At 35.4% G+C, this 23,279-nt stretch overlaps 1 protein-coding gene across 6 annotated transcripts in view; it reads left to right on the top strand.

The window, feature by feature from the left end:
• The window catches only part of ETV1 (ETS variant transcription factor 1), a 96,100-nt gene extending 82,472 nt beyond the window's left edge, over positions 1–13,628 (top strand). For all 6 annotated transcript variants that reach the window (XM_047752736.1, XM_047752735.1, XM_047752737.1 and 3 more), the window contains 2 exons: positions 5,092–5,193; positions 10,800–13,628. In XM_047752736.1, the coding sequence (XP_047608692.1) occupies positions 5,092–5,193; positions 10,800–11,021 (324 nt within the window). In that variant the 3' untranslated portion in view covers positions 11,022–13,628. The remainder of the gene's footprint in view (positions 1–5,091; positions 5,194–10,799) is intronic.
• The last annotated feature ends 9,651 nt before the right edge of the window (positions 13,629–23,279 follow it).

The raw sequence follows: 23,279 nt of genomic DNA, 5'->3' as shown, positions 1-23,279 counted from the left end.
TTACCAGAATGAGAGGACTTTAGATAGAGATAATATGGGTAAATGGAAGACCTTTCAACTAACAGCTCAAATGTCTTACCCCCTCCAACTTACCCCCACACGCATACAAATGGAGTATTTTCCTGAAAAGCTTCTCAGTCTAATTTTATTTTATTATTATTATTATTTTTACTCTTCCCAGGACTAGCTTTAGGCTTAAGCCTACCATTATTATTGCAGCATAACCTACCACATAGCATTTTGGACCTCAAAAGAAAGGGGACTTTTATATGACCTTAATTTACATTAGCTGAGAAAGCAATGGAAGACTTAGCTAGCATGCCTATGACTAATCAAATGGGCTATAGGCTCTAAACACCTCAGAAAAGTAGAAACATAATCAGAGAGATACTCAGCTATTTTTTAACTCAAAGGGACTGGTTTCATGTAGACTAGACATCTAGAGTCTAGGCTATTGGGCTTATACATCTTAAATTTTCTACTCTATGAGACCATGTAGTCAATCATAATCATATAACATGCCCTAATTTGATATCCAAATGGTAAGGTGATGTTACCTATTAAGATGTAAGTGATGGTCTGATTCAAATATGTATTAAATGAAGTATGAAATAAGAGTAGCTGGTTAGCACAGTTAAGTCTACTCCAGGTTATATCCATGTGCTGCAAACACAAAAGGATTATCTTTCCCTCATCCCTCACCAAGCACGTACATGTGCATGCCCACACACAGAGGGCTTGATATCAAAAACTGAAACTACCCATTATAAACTGTGGGCTAAATGTTTGGGTGTTTGAATTTTGTCGAAAACTAATGGCTGTCAAAGGAAATTCATTTTTATGTAGATGTACTTAAATGATGCCAGTGGCGGGAGGGGGGGGGGGACCTGCAGAAATGTGAAGCACTCAAAATTGAGACTAGAAACACTTTACCTTAAGGTAATTTGAAAGCCCTTTAACATGATGGGAATGTGTGCGCTTTACCTTGTGAAAGATGTTAATAATCGCTATAAGAGTTGGTTGATGCTAGAACTGAGTACATTCAACAAGAATTTATTTCAAACAGGTACTCCCTTCCACCTGGGATTAAAATAAAGTTAGCAGAAAGAGAATTCTTTATTTTTTGCCATGTATTTGTTTAAGATAGGGGAAGTGACTAAATTCTATCAGTGATTATTGATCCACCCAGAAGTGTAAAAATTCTCAGGCAAGTGATCAAGTTCTTTATATAACAAGTATTGATTTTTAAGATGATCAAGCTTGAACAGGTAGAATAGGAGACTTGACCAGAGGACCATTAAGTTGCATCAAATTGTGAATTTCTATGATTTTTTTAATACCAGGAAGGAATACAATTACATCTATTCCATACAACAAACCAACAATGAGACATCTTTTCTGTAGCAGACTCATAAAGTAAAAAAGGGCTGGGTAATTCAGAGTCAGCAGACCATATCCAAATAGTAACTAACTCTGTAGCAATTGTGCAATAAGCACTAAATGTTTCCTAAGGCCTTTTGTTCAAATTGAAACATTCCATTTCTGATTGCTGCATTGCTCACTGTTGCAATTGCTTCCATCAGCTATGACTGTGCTGTTTATGTTTAAATCTCTTCTTTGTAAAGTGTTTGTGAAATTTCTTTAGCCTTTGTGGCCCACGGTCACCCTCTTCTGTCACAGCCGTACTTTGGGGACCTGTGACAGCACAGCTCATGAAAGGTGGCTCTGAAGCCATCCTTGTTGGAATTAACTTGCGGATTCCACTTCTTTATATTTCATCTTGCAATTTAAAATGGTATTGAGTGAAATTGCAGTCTTGTGCCAATTTATCTGCTCAGTGTGTTTGGATAACTTTAGCAAACACATATTCTTTAACATATCTCTTTTTGAGATATTTGTAATAATGATATACTATTTTTGAATTAATCCTAGATCCTAGAGGATTGTTCCAGAGAATAATTATTGACATAGCAGGACACAGAGTAGAGTCTTTTGATAATATTCAAGCCTATTGAACTGGAAGAATTATCAAGAACTCTGATAGCCAGGCCCTGAGTGTGGTTTCTGGGTTTACTGTTGCATAGTCAAGCATGATTTTTTAAATTAAATTGAATAATAATTGAACTATTAAATTTTCCTTTTTAATGGATTTGACAATAAGGGTAAATGCTATAGTGCCATGCTGTGATCTTTTCACTCCTCTCACTAACAGCCAAAGTTTTAATTTGAAAGAGCATTATAAGGCAGTTACTGGAAGTATTGCCACCATGGTACCCACTCCATGTTGAACCTGGCACATTGTGGTGGTTGGTGGGTCCTGTATGAGGGCTAAACAGCTTGTGGGTGGTCTAACCTATTTTTGAAATTATTGTGTTATCTGTTACATTTCAGTCTTTTAAAAATTTTTTATCATGAAAAAGAGCACAACATGGGATCTGTCAGTTTTTCCCTTTTTTTAGCTGCACCTGTGGCCTCCCAGGCCAGGGATCAAACCCACACCACAACAGTTACCCAAGCCACTGCAGTGCAAATGCTGGATCCTTAACCCATTGCACCACAAGAGAACTGCAGGTTCTATCTTATCAAATTTTTAAGTGTAGAATTCAGTATTGTTAACTATAGGCAGTGTTATACACCAGATTTCTGGATCTTGTTCTTTCATCTTGCATAACTTGCTGTATCTCCTAAGTATACTGATATGTCCCATTTCCCTCAACATTATGATGAATGTGACACTGAAACAGCTCTAAGTTCCTGTTGTGGCTCAGCAGGTTAAGGACCTAACATTGTCTCCCTGAGGATGCATGTTCAATCCCTGGCCTCACTCAGCTGGATAAGGATCCAGCATTGCCACAAGCTGTGGTGCAGGATTTGGTGTGGCTGTCATGTAGGCTGGCAGCTGCAGCTCTGATTCAACCCTTAGCTTAGAAACTTCCACATGCCACGGGTGCAGCTCTTAAAAAAAAAGGAAACAGCTCTAAGAATAAATTTGATTGTTTTAAAATGTTCACTAATAACCCATAGTGCTAAGAATTAACTGGCATCATAAAGGTCAAACTCTGCTTATGGTATTAAAAAAAAAAATCATCTTTCTGTCTCTAGAAACTTCCACTGCGTTGTCTTAAAGTATGTTGCAAGTATTTTACTTTCTAGATGCATTCCTGTTGAGTTTTTAAAAAAGAATCATTTTTGAATATATAAGTTTTCATAAATTGTTGTTCAGAAAATTTAAGGAGATATTAATAATTTATTTTTACATCCACTGCAGATTTGCATGCTGTCCAGATGGTCGGTCTATTATAGCAGGTGTTAGCCTTTTTAAAAAACAAAAAAACAAAAAACAAAAAACAAACAAAAAAAAACCATTTTATTTAGAAAATAGTTTTCACTTCTTATCCCCACCCTGCCATTTCACTATTGCTCAGAATATTTACATTAAAAAGAAGTTTATCTTTGGAGCATTAAGATGTATCTGCCACTTTGACTGTCTGCCTAGCTGTGATATAGTCACATCCCTGTGACATTGCATCTCTTTGCTCTTAAAAAAATATAGTGATGCATGTGAGTAAATTACATTGTATCCTCATTCAGGAAATACAAATTAGAGACTAGCAAAGGATCTGTGTTTTTAAAAGAAAAAAAAATCCTGGAGAAAAGTTATTGCTAATGAAATCAAGAATGATCTCTCTGTAAAGCATTCTATTTTAGCATATGTGACATAGCAACAACTTGGAATTCTGTCGACATGAAGAAAAACACTAACCCTATTAGAAAATGCTTTCGTGGAGTTGCCTAGGTTTGCATGGCAGCCAGTTTCTGCTCAGATTAAGCAAAAGGGGAAATTAATGAGAATTTGACTTTAGCTGGGGTCGCAGAAGCAGGCTACCCTTTTCCGGATAATGCTGCAGCTAGCCTGGGCTGGTGATGAGCTGGGGGAAAACCTACATGGAGGAAGAAGGTTTTGCTAAAGATCTTTTGAAGAACTGTCTCCTTGCCAGAGAAGTTGCTCCTCCAAAGCCACATTATAAAAAGCTCAGAGATGGTTCACTAAACAACAAAGTGGATATTCTGCTCTAGGAATTGTTGTTTGTAGACTCATATACATGATGACCCTTTTCACTTCCTTCTTATTTTTAGCATCCAATTACTGTTCTCTAAATGAATGCTTAATTCCCAAGTTTTGTATTGGCTACAATTTTCTTCTTCTTTTTTTTTTTAATTTTATTTATTTATTTTTTTGTCTTTTTGCTATTTCTTGGGCGGCTCCCGCAGCATATGGAGGTTCCCAGGCTAGGGGTCTAATCGGAGCTGTAGCCACCGGCCTACGCCAGAGCCACCGCAACACAGGATCCAAGCCGCGTCTGCAACCTACATCACAGCTCACGGCAACGCCGGATCATTAACCCACTGAGCAAGGGCAGGGACCGAACCCACTGAGCAAGGGCAGGGACCGAACCCGCAACCTCATGGTTCCTAGTCGGATTCGTTAACCACTGCGCCACGACGGGAACTCCTACAATTTTATTCTGATGCTGCTTCAGGCAATAAAAATTATTTTGTAGTTCAGCTACTAATTTGTATACCGTGTCCTATGCTCTACACACTACACCCACCACTTGTCCTGCTTTATTTAGCATTCTGTGGGATATCTTTTTTTCCTTTGGTTTATCATAACCTCAAAAACACCATTACAAAGAGATCACTAAGCTGCTCTTGATACGTAGTTTTTATCTGAAAAGAGGAAATGAGAAGGAAAAACCAGGGTACCTCAGAATGGGAAATATGCCTCAATTTGGTGAATCTCAGCTGTTCATCCTAGTTGTAAACACATTCCCTTATTCCCATTTAATTTTGTGTCCAAAACAATAGTGACAAAAAATTGTGATGTTTCAGAATGATCACTGGATGCCTGGTTCAAAAAGCAAACCAGGACACAGGAAATACAGAACATGATAGCTTTTGCCTCTTTACTGTGTCTTTCATTTGGATATGTTTGGGAGGGTTTGGAAGTAATTGATGACTTAAGTAATTTTCATGAAATACATTAAGTTAATACCTAACGGTACAATATAATTTCTGTTTCTGTGGTAGGTGGCCCGGCGCTGGGGCATTCAGAAAAACAGGCCAGCTATGAACTATGATAAACTTAGCCGTTCACTCCGCTATTATTATGAGAAAGGAATCATGCAAAAGGTGAGCAGCTAATATAGCATTAAAATTCATTGAAATGTTGAACATTCATCTGCATGTCATACTTTAAAGCTACGTATTACTGTATTATCGAAGCAAGGTTTCACCCACTTTAATATACATTTAGCTCCTGGTTTTGCTATCACAAGCCTTTCTATTTATAAATTCATGAACATTACAGAAAATGTGTAGTAATGGCATATATAAGTAGTAGACTTTCTGAAAGTCCCTACTTTGTTGTATTGGGTTAAAAAGTGTTTCAGTACCAGTATTGCCTGTTTATATCCCAAAAAGTCATTGATATTTTGTTACATTCTCCACAATTATATAATTTTTAACATTAACTAAATTCTTAACTTTTTTCCTCTTGTTCTGAGTCGTAAAACATTCAGAACATTTCTTGCTCTCATTCCGAAAAACATTTTTTCTTGGCTGATTTCATTTTGTTTCAAATGAGCATCTCAATATTTCAAGGTAGCTGTTTTAAAAAGTGTGAGATAAATGATTTATACTTAGAACAAAATGTAAAATTTTTGAAGATAATAGATGAGTAAGTAAAGAAAACACTTGGGTATTTGTTATTGTTACATCCTTCAGCTTTGAATGCATGTTCAATCTAATTGTCTTGACAGTGAACTAAGTTTAGGATTTACCCATTGTGAACATTACAATTTTATTATGCTTCCTTTGTTCGTTTGAGGAGACATGGACAGTTATATATTACAGATTGTGGCATATTCTTTTGTCACCACAGTTATGTCAAGAAAAACTAGATCAATTGGTCCATGAAACTTACTAGAAGAGAGGGAAAGATTGTCATTAAATTTCCTAGACCAAAAGGGGTCAATACTCTGGAGCTGCGTAGCCTGAAATTTAGATCTTCTGAGATCCTTACAAGATAAGACTGAGTGAGATTCTTAATTGCTTTCTCTTTTCCTGAATCTCACCTTCAAAATGTATGACCACTTACTACCTGCTTCTCCCATCTTCTCCATCTCAGTCCTGAAGTCTTTTTTTAATCCTCCCTGTCTCTTAGCCACCACTCCCACAAGCAGCCAACCCCTTTCAAATACATGCCATTTTTTTCATTTGCATCACCATCTTCCTAACTGGGCACATCTCATGGGCTGCACAGTAGGTTTTCAACCATCCCCCTGGGCAGTGTTATTTGGCAGTAAAGAAATGCATTAATGACTTAGGTTTGCTTGCAGCCTTCTCATTAGATCACCTTTTTGAACAAGTACTTCTGCTATTAAGGAGTAGTTTTTGTACTGTGACTATTAAATGAAATAATGTACTTAGGACACTTGCATTGTACCTGGCACAATAAAAAGTCATCAACAATGGTAGCTGTGAATGCATCTCATACCCTGAAGCCAAGATATATGTAGCTTGCGTGTCTTGACCCTTAAGTCCCTTAATAAAATGAGCAGTCACTACAGAGCTAAAGAGTATTTTATGATATCTAGGGAATTCCTATTGTGGCTTAGTGGGTTTAAGAACCTGACTGGTATCCATGAGGATTCGGATTCAGTCCCTGGCCTTGCTCAGTGGGTTAGGGATCCAGCATTGCCACAAGCTGTGGTGTAGGTTGCAGATGAGGCTCAAATCTGGTATTGCTGTGCCTTAGGCTGGCAGGTGTAGCTGTGACTTGACCCCTAGCCTGGGAACTTCCACATGCCACGGGCGCACCGCCCACCCCACCCCCCCGAAAAAAGTATCTTATGATATCTAATCATTCCTCAGCTTTTAGGCAGAGTATTTGAGGAGGTATCTCCAGGATGTCATATCTGGTCTTAAATGTTCTCAAAATAGTCAGATTTATGCTTATTACCAATATTACTACTTCCATGTTCCTATTTATCCAATTATAACATATCCCATTTGTTTGCCTCTTAGTTTAATAAATAAGGCAAGGAGTTCCCGTCGTGGCTCAGTGGTTAAAGAATCCGACTAGGAACCATGAGGTTGCGGGTTCGATCCCTGGCCTTGCTCAGTGGGTTAAGGATCCAGCGTTGCCGTGAGCTGTGGTATAGGTCACAGACGCGGCTTGGATCCTGTGTTGCTTTGGCTCTGGTGTAGGCTGGCAGCTACAGCTCCAATTAGACCCCTAGCCTGGGAACCTCCATGGCAGCAGCCCAAGAAATGGCAAAAAGACCAATAAATAAATAAATAAGTAAAATATATAAGGCAAGATGCCAACAGATGACCAAATGATGGTATAGATGTTGAAGTAAAGAGAAAAATCCTATTAAACTACAATTGCCAAAGGAAACTGTTAGCAACTATTTATTTACCAGCTAAGAGAGAATAGCAAAATGTATATTACAGACCTTTTGAGGTGCCACATATAATATAAGGAGGAACAGGTTGTTTAATCGTGAAAAATGATGCAAAAGTTGAAGTCCGCATATAACTAGCACAGTAATCAAGGCTTTTGACAAATTTTACAGACATATATACTTATTCTTCCTTAGACGTGCTGAGCCAGTCTACTTGCTACTCTTTGACACACCTGTGACTTTCTTATTGTTTACTTCATATTATTTCCTCTTTCTAGAATGTCTTCCCTTCTTATCTTTACGAGATAACGTAAAGGTTAAGTTCTAGTATAGTCATTTAGAGGAAAATTATGTAGTCCTTTAAAAAAGAAAATTATGATATTAAATTATGTATTTTAATGTAGAGGGGGAAATGTTTATATCACTACACTTTTCATAAACTATCTATCTGTAAATTGAAGATGAGGAAATACAATAAAAGTAAATTGAAAGATGAGGAATAAAAGCTAAGTGGATCTAAACATGCTAAAACCTGATTGTTTTAGTAGCTTTGAAATAAATAGGAAACGGTAGAATAATGATTATTATAAAATAATAGCACAGGTATGTACCTCTATTTCAAAATTTAGAAATGCCCTAAAAAGTACTTATGGAAATTTTAACAATGATTATTTCTGGATGATATATATAGTCATTGATCATTTTTTTTTTTTTTGCTTAATCTGTAATTTTTAATTTTCTTCCCGTATCCCTCTCTTACTTCTGAAATGTTAAAAGTTAACCTATAATATAAATATCTAGTCTTTCAAAGCACAGTTCAAAAGATACTTCCTTGTTTGACTCATCTTTCCTGCAAAATTCATGTTTTATCTGTCTTACATTGTAATTTGTATATACTGAATGTACAGTATTTTCCATATTGTAATTGTATTACCAGTAACAGAAGATGTTCTGCCCCTTGCTTGGTAATCAGTCCTTATTCTAAACTCTATGTCATTTAAACATAGTAGTAGCCCTAAATATGTTTAGCCTTAAATAAGTTTGTTGAAAGGAAAAATAAACAGTGAGTCAAGGTAGAGTCCTTAAGAGGTTTTATAATCTTGATTGCATGTTATACATTTTAATTCTACATAGTGAGTTATCAAGCCATTTGTAATTAAAACCAATAGCAACAGGTTAGACAAAAAAAGTTCCATTAGCTTAAAGCAAATGCCTACTTCTCGGCAGCCGCAAACAAAACAAAGCAGGTTATTAAATGCTCCCAGGTATGCAGGCTCTTTGTTTTATTTTTTTCCTCAAAATTCTTTGAACAAAGAAAAAAGGGAAACTAGGATTTAGTATCTTTAGCTTTGTTTCTGACATAGCTTATTTTTACTTTTATGGCAGTTTCACCATTTCACCTCTGTGAACTTAATTTCCTTTTTATAAAGGACTAAAGTGAATCAATTTATGCCAGATCCCTCTGTCTGCCATACACTGTGCTAGAGACTTCCATTACAGTCTTGCAATAAGTTTTTAAGGAGCCATTCCCGCCTCCCTTTCAAAAAAAAGGAGAACTGAGGGCATTTTAAGAAACATGTCCAAATTCATAAAAACTAAGTATCGGCTGTTTTCAAGGCTAAGGATATTCAGAGTATTTAGATTCTCTAAATTGGTTCCTCTTGCAGAGTTAAAAAAAAAAGAACATCAAGGCCAGAAAACGTTCTAAATCTGTTTCCATAACAGAAGTGCCCATTGGTAGTTGTTTCTTTTCTTTCCAAACATACACAGATAGTTTATAAGGAACTCACCATCCCCCGCATCACACAGCAACTAGCAGAGGAGTTGATTTTCACTTCTAAAATTACTGAACTCTACATATACACAAAAAATTGCTACAAAGAACTGTATTTATCCACTCCTGCCGCATCCTCCCTCACCCCCCTGAGGTTGGGAGAAGCTCAGCATTGTCTGTTACTGGCAGCAGGGGTGGAGCAATATTTGTGTCACTCAGTTATTTCTAATTTCCTAGAGAAGCATTACTCTTCAAAATTTAAGTTTGGGGCATGTCATTTCCTACAAATTACACTATTTCTCCTTTTATTTCAGGCAGCTGTCATATTTCTTTTTCTTATTTCCTCCCTATGCCTGTGTATTCTAAATTCACTTTTTTACACCTCTTGCTTCAATTTGACACTTTATACACATCCTTAACTTCTGTCTAATGCATCTTGCTTTCATTTTTTAAAGTGATGTACCCAAGATAATGCTACCCTCCTGATCCATCTTTCATTTAAATAAGGCTATGTATCTTTTTTTTAGCTGAGAATATACAGTGGAAATTTTTTAAAAAGTAAAGAAAAAGAACAGTTCACCCTGTGAATCAGTGAATCGACTAGCCTTATTAGGAACACAATACATTTTTCTTTTACGGTTGGGAAGTTTGGTTTTTCTGCAGTTTTAGAAATGTAATGTTAAGAGGGAGACACTACACTTTAAAGACCTGATTATTTTATCAGGTAATTTAGATATTACCCTTTAAAGCAGAGGGAAAGACATTTCAAAGTGAGATGCCTACATGAAATCATTGGTGTTTTCCCCCAGATAACAATATAAGTTTACACTTGTATTGAAACAAGCAAACTGATAAGCTTTCTAGCTATATCTGGAATGAATGTAGTTATTACTTGAGCTCAACATTTTGCATTTGCCTGGATTGAACCATTTTACCCTACAAATAGAGGAATTTTTTTTCCCCTATGTATCTCTGTTAGTGCTTAGTTACTTTGTTTTGTTAGCCATCCTTTCTGGTGTATTAAACTATATTTTTGTTCATTTCTTTTTTTTTGTCTTTTGTCTTTTTGTTGTTGTTGTTGCTATTTCTTGGGCTGCTCCCTCGGCATATGGAGGTTTCCAGGCTAGGGGTTGAATCGGAGCTGTAGCCACCGGCCTATGCCAGAGCCACAGCAACGCTGGATCCGAGCCGCGTCTGCAACCTACACCACAGCTCACGGCAACGCCGGATCGTTAACCCACTGAGCAAGGGCAGGGACCGAACCCGCCACCTCATGGTTCCTAGTCGGATTCGTTAACCACTGCGCCACGACGGGAACTCCTGTTTTTGTTCATTTCTTTCCCTGCCCTTCCCCTAGGGATAGTGAATGTGAGGGTTTTTGTTTTTTGGGTTTTTTTTTTTGAAGTATAGTTGACATACAGCCTTATAGTAGTTTCAGATGCACAACATAATGACTGGATATTTGTATCTATTGTAAAATGCTCACCACACTAAGTCTGGTTCCCAACCAGCACCTACATAAGGATGGCTTTTCTGTTACATGTTTTCTGCAGGTGGCTGGAGAGAGATATGTCTACAAATTTGTGTGTGACCCCGAAGCCCTCTTCTCCATGGCCTTTCCAGATAATCAGCGCCCGCTGCTGAAGACGGACATGGAGCGTCATATCAATGAAGAGGACACGGTGCCTCTGTCTCACTTTGACGAGAGCATGGCCTACATGCCAGAAGGGGGCTGCTGCAACCCCCATCCCTACAACGAAGGCTACGTGTATTGACAGAAGTGACAGTCAGGGGCCTCCTCGCGCTTTTCCTCTCTTGCAAGATGCAGAGAATCTCTGAATTCTCTTCAATCTTTGTTTGATTTTTGTTGTTTGTATTTTATTTTTAAATAATAATACACAAAAAGGGGCTTTTCCTGTTGCATTATTCTATGGTCTGCCATGGACTGTGCACTTTATTTGAGGGTGGGTGGGAGTGATCTAAACATTTATTCTGTGTAACAGGAAGATAATGGGTGAATGGGAGGGGGGACTTGGGGATTACTTTTTACTTAGGCTTGGGATGGGGTCCTACAGGTTTTAAAGTATGATGAAGCTATATCATGTTTATTTGATTTCATAACAACATAGAAAATGTTCATTTCCTCTGGGTATCTATGGTACAGTTAATTCACATTGTGTAAATATCCACTTGGAGACTATTTGCCTTGGGCATTTTCCCCTGTCTTTTCTGAGTCTCCGCAAGGTATACAAATAAAAAAAAAAAAAAAAAAGAAAGAAAACAAAAAACAAACAAAAAAACTACTGTAAAAGGCAGTTTAATTGTTAGAAATGACTGTTTTTGAACCTCTTGTAAAAAGGTATTTAGAGATTGCATTTGCTGTTTTTTTTGTTTTGTTTTGCTTTATGTATGACTCACAGAGGATAACCATAAAATGGGGTAATTCTCTCTGAAGTTGAAATAATTAACATGACTGTAAATGAGGGGCACAGTTTTGGACTCTGGCTCCCAACTGAGTCACAGGCCAGTAGCAGTACATGTATCTGGTGCCACCTTGCTGTTTAGATACAAATCATACTGTCGTTTAAATATTTTGAAGCCATTTCAATTAAGTAATGATATTTTTCCTGGTCCTTTGAGATTGTCATTTAAATGTTAAATCTGGGATCACAATGAAGTAAAAAAATCTCTGTCTCCTTTCACTTCCTTCAGTACATAAAGACATTATTTAATCAATAAGAATTAACTGTACTAAATCACATAATATGCTGTTCTAGATACAGCAAGCACTCTTTAAGAAAAATATCCAATACACTAAATAGGTACTATAGTAATTTTTAGACATGGTACCCATTGATATGCATTTAAATCTTTTACTGCTGTGTTATGTTGATAACATATATAAATATTAGATAATGCTAATGCTTCTGCTGCTGTCTTTTCTGTAATACTCTCTTTCACGCTGAATTTACTATGACCATTTATAAGCAATGCAGTTAACTACAGGTAGCATTTCAGGACAAAATAGATGACTCGAACCATTTATTGCTTAAAAAGTAGCTTATGCCATGCTATGCTATAAGCAGCTTTTATACACATTGACAAAATGAAGAGTGAGCTTCAGTTTGGTAAGGGGAACTGTGGAAACTTTTGTAACTTTTGGTGAAATGGAAAATTATTCACAGACTGTCAAGGAATAAGTGGAAGTTGCTGTTATGACATAGTGCTGGCACTCATACTATCTACAGTCTTGTTTTGGACATTTGTGTAAATGTGACAGGATAGCTTGAAAGAAGATTTAAAGATTTAAAGTTTCAAAGGTTTTTGTTTTGGTTTGGTTTTGCATTTGGAGAAAATATTGAAAGGAGGATATGTTGTTCCATTCACCTTGAAAAAACCAGAAGTAAATGGTGTTACAGTATCTCTGAATAGCTTGCTAAATGATTCAAGCAAGAAACATGAATTTTGTTCAATCCATCAGTATCTAGGAAAAACAAAAATTTTTAAAGAGTCAATAGCAAAATGTTAAAAAAAAGAGTCCTATACACAAAGCCAAAATCAAAACCAATGTTTAAAAAGTATTTCGTGATGAGCATAGGAAAAATTGTTGAAAAACGATCTCCTGGCAACCCATTTTCCAACATGACATAGTTCACAACTCATGTCTCTAAATTAAACAGTTATTGGGAAACCCACATACTATAATCAATACTACTCACATTAATCCTACCAAAAAAAAAAAAAATTCTAACAACATAACTATGTAACCTGTGATTTCAATGATTGTCCTATATATATGTTATATATCATTAGGCCCATTATGGGCTAATAAATATGCCTTAAAAAATCAGAACTTTCCCCCCCATTATACTGATGTGGCCATTTACAGCACTTAGAATAAAAAGAGATTCTAAAATATTCAGCTAAAGTTTTATTGGAAAGGGAATTGACATATTTTGAGAAATTGAAGGAGAAATTGAAAGTGGGTCTTTAAAATATGATCTAAATGAAAATTATTTGAGGATTCTTTTTCTGTTTTGTTCTCTTTTTCTTTTTTCTTTTAAATTTCTACTTCTAGTTTGGCAGTGGAAAAGAATTGGGCTATGAATTATTTTAAGGGATCAAAGAATTGGTATTAATTATATGATATTTAAGGACAAATTATATATTTTGCTGTTTACAGTAGTGACTCACTGAATGAAAAAAGTAATTGGCCAACATTAAGGATATTTCCAGTACAGAAGGGTTCAAAACATTGCATTAAACTCTTTTGGGAAATGTATCTAAATTTTTTTTGAAGTTCTGTTCTTATTCTACTTTTTGTTTGGTTGTATTTTTATTTTCAGGTAGATTAATAAATCTGGCAGCTGATTTCTGCAATATTCTTGTGTTTTGAATTTCTAATTAAATTGGCTATTCAAACATAAACATCAATAATATAAGCTTTTCCTCCAACTAGATAAAAGAAATTGAGAAATATCTTCCTTTGTGTTTGCTGCCCCTTAATGCTAATACCCAACAGACTAATTATAACAAAGAATGTTATATCTCAAATAACTAATGAAAAAACTCCTTTTTATAGAATTTATCAGTTTCCTATAGATGCTGTAACAAATTAACAGAAGTTGAATAGCTTAAAGCAACACATATTTATCCTTTTGTCATTCTAGAGATCAGAAGTCCAGAATGAGTCTAGAGGGGCTAAAATCAAGGTGTCTGTCAGGCTTGCTCCTTCAGGAGGATCCAGGGAAGAATCCCATCCTCGCTTCTACTTTGAGAAGCTACTGTCATGTCTGGTTAGTGGCTTCTGGCTCCATCACTCCAATCTCTGCTTCTGTGGTCGTATGTTTCTTTACTGTGGTCAAACTCTCTCTTGCCTGTCTTTTCCAAGACACATTTAGGGCCCACACAGATAACCCAGGATAATCTCCCCATCTTAAGATCTTTAATTTAATCACATCTTTAAAGTCCCTTTTGCCAAAAAACTTATAATTCATAGGGATCAGGACATGGATAAGGGGCATGGGAGCTAAAGAGGTGGCTGTATTCAGTTTACCACATATATGAAGACGCTAGTAAAAAAAACAACAGCAACAACAAAAATAAAACTGATTGACTTACCTATGGACAAAAAAGTTTTTATTGATTAGAAATTACTGAAGAACACTTTTACCATTGAGATGGTCTCACTTTATGCTGTATAAAAGATATTTAAAACATTCTGTGTTAAAGTTCACCCACTCCACTAAAGCATCTGGTAACCACATTGAGCTTTTTGATTATTTAATTCTCCCACATGTAAACATTATGTAAAGAAAGAAGAAAATTGTAGTGTGGTAATTACCGAGTAGTAGCATAGTTAACCACATTGTCCAGGCCAGATTATGTTTTTTTAATACAAATTTCTTTTGGTGTTGGTATGAGCTGTTACTATGCAATCTTAGCATCTACAAGTTATTACTGTTTACGAAAGAGTAATAGAATTTGTTACTCAAAAGCAATTTTAAAATATTAGTCTACTTAGGTATATATGACAGAGAAAGAAATCTATTAACCCCTTGTTTATAGCATTTGGCCAGATCATAGGCTTTTCTACATGAATATTCTACAAGGCAGCATTTCCAAAGCTTATAATGACAAAGCATTACAGAGGGGAAGACCATTTCAATATTTCTTACTTACTTGGTGTCTTAAAAGAGAAAAACTAAAATTTAAAAATAAGAAACAAGTGAGCTGTTTTCCAGTTGCAATTTGATATGAGGAAAGTGAAAAATAGAAGGAATTTGAAGAAGGCAAATGGACATATTGAGCAATTGTGATAAGAATTTCATAAAAGCCAAGTTTCCGTAAGGTTACAGTGTTGGACATGATACTGAAGAATTTGGCTCAATTTACTCAGAATTCAACTAGCAATTTTAGGATTTGGATTTTCTTTTTTAATATGAGGCCCCTTTGGTAAGATTTATTTATTTTTAAAAAGTCTATTGAAAAATATAGTTTAGGAAGAGGAGAATTTGATTAGAGTAGTGGATGCCTTTATAGAAAGAAATGTTGATGATTTTAGAATGTTCCATTAAAGTTATATGTACAATAGCTAGGGCTTATAAATTCATATGTAAGATAGGGTAGTTTTCTTTTTTTTTTTGCATATAGACTCCAATATTACTTAGTTCTAGTCTAAAATTATATTTATGTTTCTATGGGGAAGAAAATCTTAATTTACTTGGATGTATTAAAGTTATACTTATGATTGAGAAAACATTCTATGAAATTTATGTGATTATAGCAAATTAAATATGCTCAAAATTTAAATCTAAAATAAAAGCCCAGAAACTGAAAATATTGGACTATCGTGATCACTCTGGAAGGTGGCACATCTAAAACTGATAAATATCCTCTAAATTTTTGACTTGCTTCTAATCCTCTGAATCACTTTAATCATTTCACTTATGACCGAGGCACTTGAGTGGTGTCTTTGGCCTCCTAGCCCTTCCTGTGTTACTCTTGTAACCTAGGTCCCAGGACACCTGATAAATCTTTTTCTAGTTCTGTGCTCTAATCTTTTAAAATACATTATTTTAATACCTTTAGCAGCTATATCAGGAAGAAATTTTGGGAAAGAAATGATCTAAATTATTTCAATGACTCCCATGCACCAGCCACCATTCTGCCTGGCAGATGTTACTGCCTCCGTCACTGACTGGCTTTTTCAAGCTGAGGCTAAAGACAAAACCAGAATGTCATTGTGTCATGCTGTCTTGTGACTACAGCCAAATCATAAACCCTACTTTTTTTGTGTAACCTGAACCTAGCTACATTCTTTTTTTTTTAAATTTTTTAATGTTTTTGAATTGTTATTCCCTCAATACAGTTTTTTTTCTACTGTACAGAATGGTGACCCAGTTACATATACATGTATACACTCTTTTTTCTCCCATTATCATGCTCCATCAACATTCTTGATCTAAATTTCTAATGGCTTAACTTAAAAAATATATTTAACAATGACTCGCATTTTGCTGAAATGCAGTCTTGTTTAAAATGTATTATTTCTTTAGCGATTACTGATTTGTCTTTATAGAAAAATCTGAAAAATAAATCAAGTACCGCTTAAACAACAGCAATATCAAAACATGATTTTTTTTGTGTGTGTGTGAGTCTTTAGGCATTTAGAAATCAAAATGATTGAAGTACCACTTTGGTATTTCCATTGGAGAAGGATAAATAAAGCTTAATGATCTAGAAAGAGATAGACCAACTTCTTCAGAAAGCTGTAAACACTGCTCCTATAACTTATGCTATTACACATGACTTCTGAAAGGAATAGATTTCCCAGAAAACTTTGATTAAAGTATGGTAGATTTGAAGTCATACAGTTTAGGAGTAACAAATGGATCTTGAAGGTAGAACTGAAATCATAGCAACTATTTTGTCAAGAAACGATTTTTAAAAATATCACATTGCTTCAGAGGGACTGTGACATCTTACGTACATTTACTGAACAGTCAGTAAAACTATTTGTCCTACTGAAAATTTAATGTGAATTTAATTGACAGAAAAGTATGGTGGGGGAAAAATGAGAAGAAAAAACGATAATGAATGTGGCACTACTTTTTAAACTGCAAAATGCTATGTTACTTTTAATGTACAGAAATATTTTACCTCATTGAAAAATAATTTAAAATATTAAATTCTTTAAATGTTTTTCTGTTCAAAAAATGTTGTAGTAAAATATAACATAAGGTATGTCATTTTCACCATTGTAAGTGTACACTTCAGTGGCATTAATTGCATTCACAGTATTATGAAACCATCCACTAGTATTTCCAAAACATTTATATTATTTTGTTATTAAATTATTTTAAACACTATAGGAGATTGTTAGAATGATAAATTTAAAACATGTAAACTTATGCCTTCTAATAATTCACATTACTTGTAGTTCCTTTATTAATAGGTTGGCTTTGATTTCATAATGCAGTGTAATAGCATTATTAAAGAAAAAAAAAAGAACTTTATGTATAAGTACTGTTTTTACAAAGTCCTAATGATTATTTCAGGGAAAAAATTTCATTTAGATAGAAAGCTTATTGGGTGTTTTAAATATAACTCAGCTATTTACCTCTCTCAACATATAAAAACAGCTCAGCACATTAAAACAAAGGATATCAAATAGTGAACTGATATTTTGCACTCACGTTTCTTTAGTTTGAATAGAAAGATTTGATTAATGATATCATAAAGACACAAAAGTATCAAAGCTATGCTTAAACTCTTTAATACAGTGATATTTTCAGATAACTTTTTTTTAGGAAAAAATTCCCAAACAGAACCATGCTAGATTTAATGAAAATATTTAATTAATGTTAAATCAGGATATCAAGATAAATTTGACATCGCTCTACTATTCCCTCACCATATTTTAGTTTAAACACTAAGAACTTTCTAAATTAAAATGGAAATTGAATATTTTCCTGTGACTTTACAATCTCATAGATTCCTTTCAAAATCAGTTCCCTGAAATATGACACTGAATCACGTATAGGTTAAGGTGACGTTTAAAATCCTTCACTTAAGGAGTAAATTTTCACTTACTATTGAAAGGGCAGCATCTGAAGAGGTAAGATCCTATCATTTATTTTTTTCTCAAATACATAATACCAGGCCCAAATGCGATAACATTCCAAATTCGTTTGTTGACTTTTACTTGTTTGTTTCACGAAGAGCTTGTTTTGCATGTGTAACCAACAGCCCATAAAATTGGCGTTTTAATTATTTCACATGCTAACCTCTGAAATCTATGAAATAGAATCAACTGAAAAGACTTCTCTAGAATTTACTGTTTACTTATTTTCATAACATTTGTGATCATGTAGAAACCCTGAGGCAGTGTTTCTAAAATCAAAACAAGGAGACATGAAAATAAATATTTGGATAATTTAGATTCCAGAGGAGAAATACAGTGCATACTGATTTATTCACTGAGTATTAATTTGCTCATATTAGAGCAGATTTTGGATTATTCATTTCCATTTATCCTATGTTGGGAAATCCATTGATTTAATCTCTCGAAATCCCCAATTCTGAATATTCTACAAATTGGTATTAAAATTGCTATCAAATCCATTGATTGTGTACTTTGCATCCAAATGAAATGCCTCACCCCATAGGTAGACTCTATAGAAGATAAAGCATATTATAAAAAGTGATCCCTGTCCTCAAATTAAATAAGAGTAACCCATATGAATCTGATCCCCATGTAGAGAACTGACATACAACATCGTCAGTTCGGCTGCATTGATCTATTATTTAGTGCATTGACTATGGAAAAGGTGTATTATAAAGAAGTGGGCTCAAGAATGCTTGTGATGGTGGGAAGTAGGGGTACTTTTATTCAAAGATAATGTTCAAGTTCAATTATGCTTGTTACTATAAAATGAAGCATTTTATTAATCACTAAGTGTAAATCTGTGTGTAGTCCATCATGCAGAAGGACATTGAACATTTAAATAAAAATCAAGGCTGGGCAGACTACTGACTTATAACTTTTAGGCTGCCTTGACCCTGAACATCTTGATTAAAAGCATTTCAATTACCTACTTGTAAGACAGTGTGAATCCTCACTGTCTTGTGAAGGTGTCATTGCACTAATTTTTGGTGATTCTAAGCAATAATAACCAAGTGACTGGGAGGTTCTCAAAGTCAAGAAACCTCATTTTGTAGATGCTGTAGGCATTCTTGGTACACAGTCTGGTCAACTGGCCTCACCTACTACTGATGCTCAAAAAGAAGAGTATAGCATCCTTCTAATATTCAATTACTCCAGTCTTTGAGCCATTCCATCCAATAGTTCATTGTAGTGCCCATTTTATAGCAGTAAGCTCATAAGCTAATACCTGCTTAAGTACCCCACTTTGCCTTGTATGGTCCCTGTTTGTCTAGGACAATGCACCTATTGGCCTTGCATATTATTAGCATGTCACTTTTACTATCAAAGTTTGGAAAATAAATGTATTCTTTACCTGCACCCTAGATCAAAAAAGCCTGGTTGAAACACTCCACTGGGGTTGCCTTGCACCATGACTCTTTGTAATGGAATCATCACACCACCCTTCCAGGACAGATATCCCTGACAGGGAAAATTTTCCAGATCTGATAAAATTAATCTCTCCCCCTGCCCCATACCTGTAGTGGTCCACAACAGTTATCATAAATTTTATTTTTTAATATTACTGCATCTTACATTTTATCAGTCAAAGCATGGTGGATGTTTGTTGGAATTAGGGACCTAGCCGTCTATCTTGGTTTTTGTAAGCTGAACTGGAGAGATTTTTAAATTTATAAACTTTATATGCTCATGAATGAAGGCACCATAACTCTACCAATTTTAAGTGGAAAAGGAGATTAGTAGAAGGATAGTGAGTAGAAGGCAAAACTGATGGAAATGCTAACGAACATAGCTTAAAAAAAAAAAAATCCTAGTAGCAAGAAGTAATCATCAATTTATTCAGATCACCATTACTGAAATCAATGATTACCAACTATTTTTCCATTCTAGCACTACTTCGCTCAAGATTCAGAGCCCTTGGTTTTTCTGTCCTCACTCTTTGAATGTAAACAGGTGTGGCATTTTACAGTCACATCAAGCCCTTGCCTGCTGGATAAGAAGTAATTCCCTCAAGTGACTCAAAACTTAAGCAAGAAGTAGGATTGCCTACTGGGAGTCCAGTCTTTATCAAAGTCCCTAAAAATAGTACTATCATTTTCAGAATGGTAACACTGCTGAATAGAGAATGTCCTTTTTATTCTTCCATTTTCCTTCAAGAGTGTTTTGATTCCTATAGGTCCTTAAAGCCTTCTGACATGGTAATGTGCGTAAAAGCAGTGATAAGCAAGAAGTGGAAGAGTACAATCTAAGAAGAAAAATGAGAACCAAACAATTTGCATAGATACTGCATAGATATATATTAGTTTGCTGGGGCTTCCATAACAAAGTAGTACCAACGGGGTGGCCTAAAGAGCAGAAATTTATTGTCTCAAGTTCTGAGACTAGATGTCCAAAATCAAGGTGTTGGCAGGATTGGTATCTTCTAAGGGCTGGATCTGTTCCAGGCCTCTTTGGCTCATAGCTGTTCTCCTTTTCCCCGTTTCTCTTCTTATCATCTTTCCTCTGCATCTACTTCTGGATCCAATTTCTTCTTTTCAGGATACTAGTCATGTTTGGTTAGGGCCCATCCTAATGACCTCATTTTAACTTAACCTCTGTAAAGACTCTAAAACATGGTTAAATCATTTCACCTGCCTTCACTAATAAAGATCATTTTAAGATTTGCCATGCCCTACAAGTGGCACGTGGTCTAAATAAGAAGATGCTTGCCTGAGCTGCTTTCTAGGAACTTGGAGTCAGCTGAGTCTAGGTGAATCTGAGTCAGTTAAAGACTGGCTCAGACCACCGACCCTCCAACTGGGCATATGTGAGCGTTCTCTCAGTGACCTCTTGACCCCAGAGGCCTGTAGCTTAATTACACCTGCGCAGAACCACTATTACAGCATCTTTTTCCAATCACCTTACCCTACTCTTCCCACTCCTCAGACAGCCCTGCTTTGTTATTTGCTATTTCCCAAAGTACCCAGAACCCCTTGCTTTTGGGGAAGGCAGATTTGAGGTTTGTTCTCCTGTCTCCTTACATGACTGCCTTAGGAACTAACCGTCTCTGCTGCAAACCTTGGTGTCTCAGCGCTTTGACTTGCTGTCTAACAGGTAAGATGAACCTGGCTTGATAACAATCTTATCTGCAAATAAGATCATATTGTGAGCTGCTGCACTTAGGACTTCATATATCTTTGGTGGGGGTGGGGGAGGGGGTAGGACATGTTTCAATGCATAGCAAGTATTTAAGTTATGGTCAAGTAAAAGTGAAGGAATCTGTTAAAATGACATGATTATCATCCATTGCATGCGAGATTTAGGCTTATGAGAGAAATTACAACTGTATCTTTATTGTATTTCATGACTAATTGGATAAAGACATTACATAAATATAACCAAAGCATTGCCTTTTATTCTCAATGGAAATGTTTAAACTAAATTTTGTTCTCATGGTCCTCTTGTCCCTCTACTCATGAACACTTTCCCTAAAAAGATGTTACAGGAAAATAGGAATAAAGGGATTACTCACATGTAATGAAAATTTAACAAGAAGTTGTAAGGATAATAAATGGGGAAAATAAGTAATATAAAGGCAAAAAAAAAGTGGCAGCTAATACAATGAGTATGTTCTTCCTGTTCTCTGGTTTTTAGGACCTAGAAACTACCTATATGCCAGGAGAAAAAAAAATCTATGAATAAAAACAGTATAGACTTTCCTGAGCTAAAGTGAGAAGTTAGATGAAGAAATTTGCACTGAGCACTACTTATCGTTTTAGCACCATTGAGCAATAAGCAGCTTGGGTTTACACAGAACAAATCATGCCAAACAAACCTGATGGCCTTTTTTTTTTATTGAATGGCAAGATTAATGGATGAATGCAGTGTTGGAGATGTAGTACATTTGGATTTTTGCAAAACATTTTATACAGCATCTCATGAACTCTAACATGAATTCAAATAGTCAGGAATATTAACACTGAGGTAAGGAAAGGAAGTTAAATGAAGGATTTCAAAGAAAAAGAAGTCATAATCAACCACGATATGGCAGCCTAGATACACATCATAAGGTGCTGCAGTGATCATAGGATTTATTCAGTCCATATTAACATTCACATGGCTTTCTTGAGCTTGTAAAAAGAAATGGAATAAAGGATTCAGAATGTATCCCAGGATATCACACAATACATACAGTCAAATCTAGATTTAGGGGAAGGAGAAAGACTTGGCCTCAAACATTTTTTATTTAATAGCTACTTATATCACTGGATCATTTAATTCACTTAATGCTCTAAGATTTTTGTCATGATGCTCTTATTTGACCTCTTTTCTATGTCTCAAGACAAGTCCATTCTTTATGTCATCCATATTCTTATATGTGGTAAGACATACTATAAGTCCTCCTGGCTTATGCTAAAGATTAATGAAGAAAATAGCACAAGCACTCTTGGTTACCCAATTTTTTAGTGTTCAGGACACTTGAATCCCACCAACAAGTGTAGACTTCAAGTAGCTGCTGCCCTCCAGGTGCAAGTTGTAAGGACACCTAATTAGATAAATGGGAAGGAGTAGAACCATGCCAATGAAATTCACAGTTGATACTAAATTGAGAGGTGCTTCTAAAAACAGCGAGGCCAGTAAAATTACAGTGGAGCCCTGGCACAGCTGAGAAATGCATATGTCAAATGCAAAGCACCAGAGTTGCTTGGAAAGGAGAAAAATACTCAGTGATGCCAGAGAATGCAATGAAGTGGCAGGAAACAGAAATCTGCATGTGAGTTTAGAGTCGGGTATCACCCAAGAGATTTAACAGGATATTTGATCTTTTAGATGAGTTTGAAAAAAATTCATCAGTTTCTAATATAATGCTAAAGTCACTTCTGGAAATCTGGGTTTATTGCCTTTGGAAACATCCTTTTCTATAATAATAAAAAGCATAGAGGGAAATTGGAGCATAGCAACAAAGAATGATTACAAAGTGTCAGGATTGGCTCATGATGAAAGATCAAAATATGCATTGTTAAAAGGGAAAAGAATTGTAAAGTTAATCTTAAAATATTTAACATCTATTAAGGTAAATAGCAAAAGAGAATCAGCATTTTCTAAAGAGCTGGAAAGACACTCAACTGAAAAAAAAACTGAGAACTAATAAATTTATAACCACATTAACCAAAAATTAAAATCCTGGGAAGGGGAGACTCTATACATCTAAGAGTCTTCAAATTTTACACTTTGATTAAAAAATTGACTTGAGAATGTGCCAAAAATTTAGAAAAGCAATGGTTTCTTGTACAAGGGTTTGCTGAAAACTTAGGAACAGTCTTGACAAACTGATAGATTTGCTAACTTATTTAAATAAAAATGCAAATCCCAATACATACTTTTC

Source organism: Phacochoerus africanus, chromosome 11 (genome assembly GCF_016906955.1).
Source record: "Phacochoerus africanus isolate WHEZ1 chromosome 11, ROS_Pafr_v1, whole genome shotgun sequence".
In the NCBI taxonomy this organism is placed as follows: domain Eukaryota; kingdom Metazoa; phylum Chordata; class Mammalia; order Artiodactyla; family Suidae; genus Phacochoerus; species Phacochoerus africanus.
The sequence above is the reverse complement of the archived record's forward strand: the minus strand, read 5'-3'. Positions and strand labels throughout refer to the sequence as shown.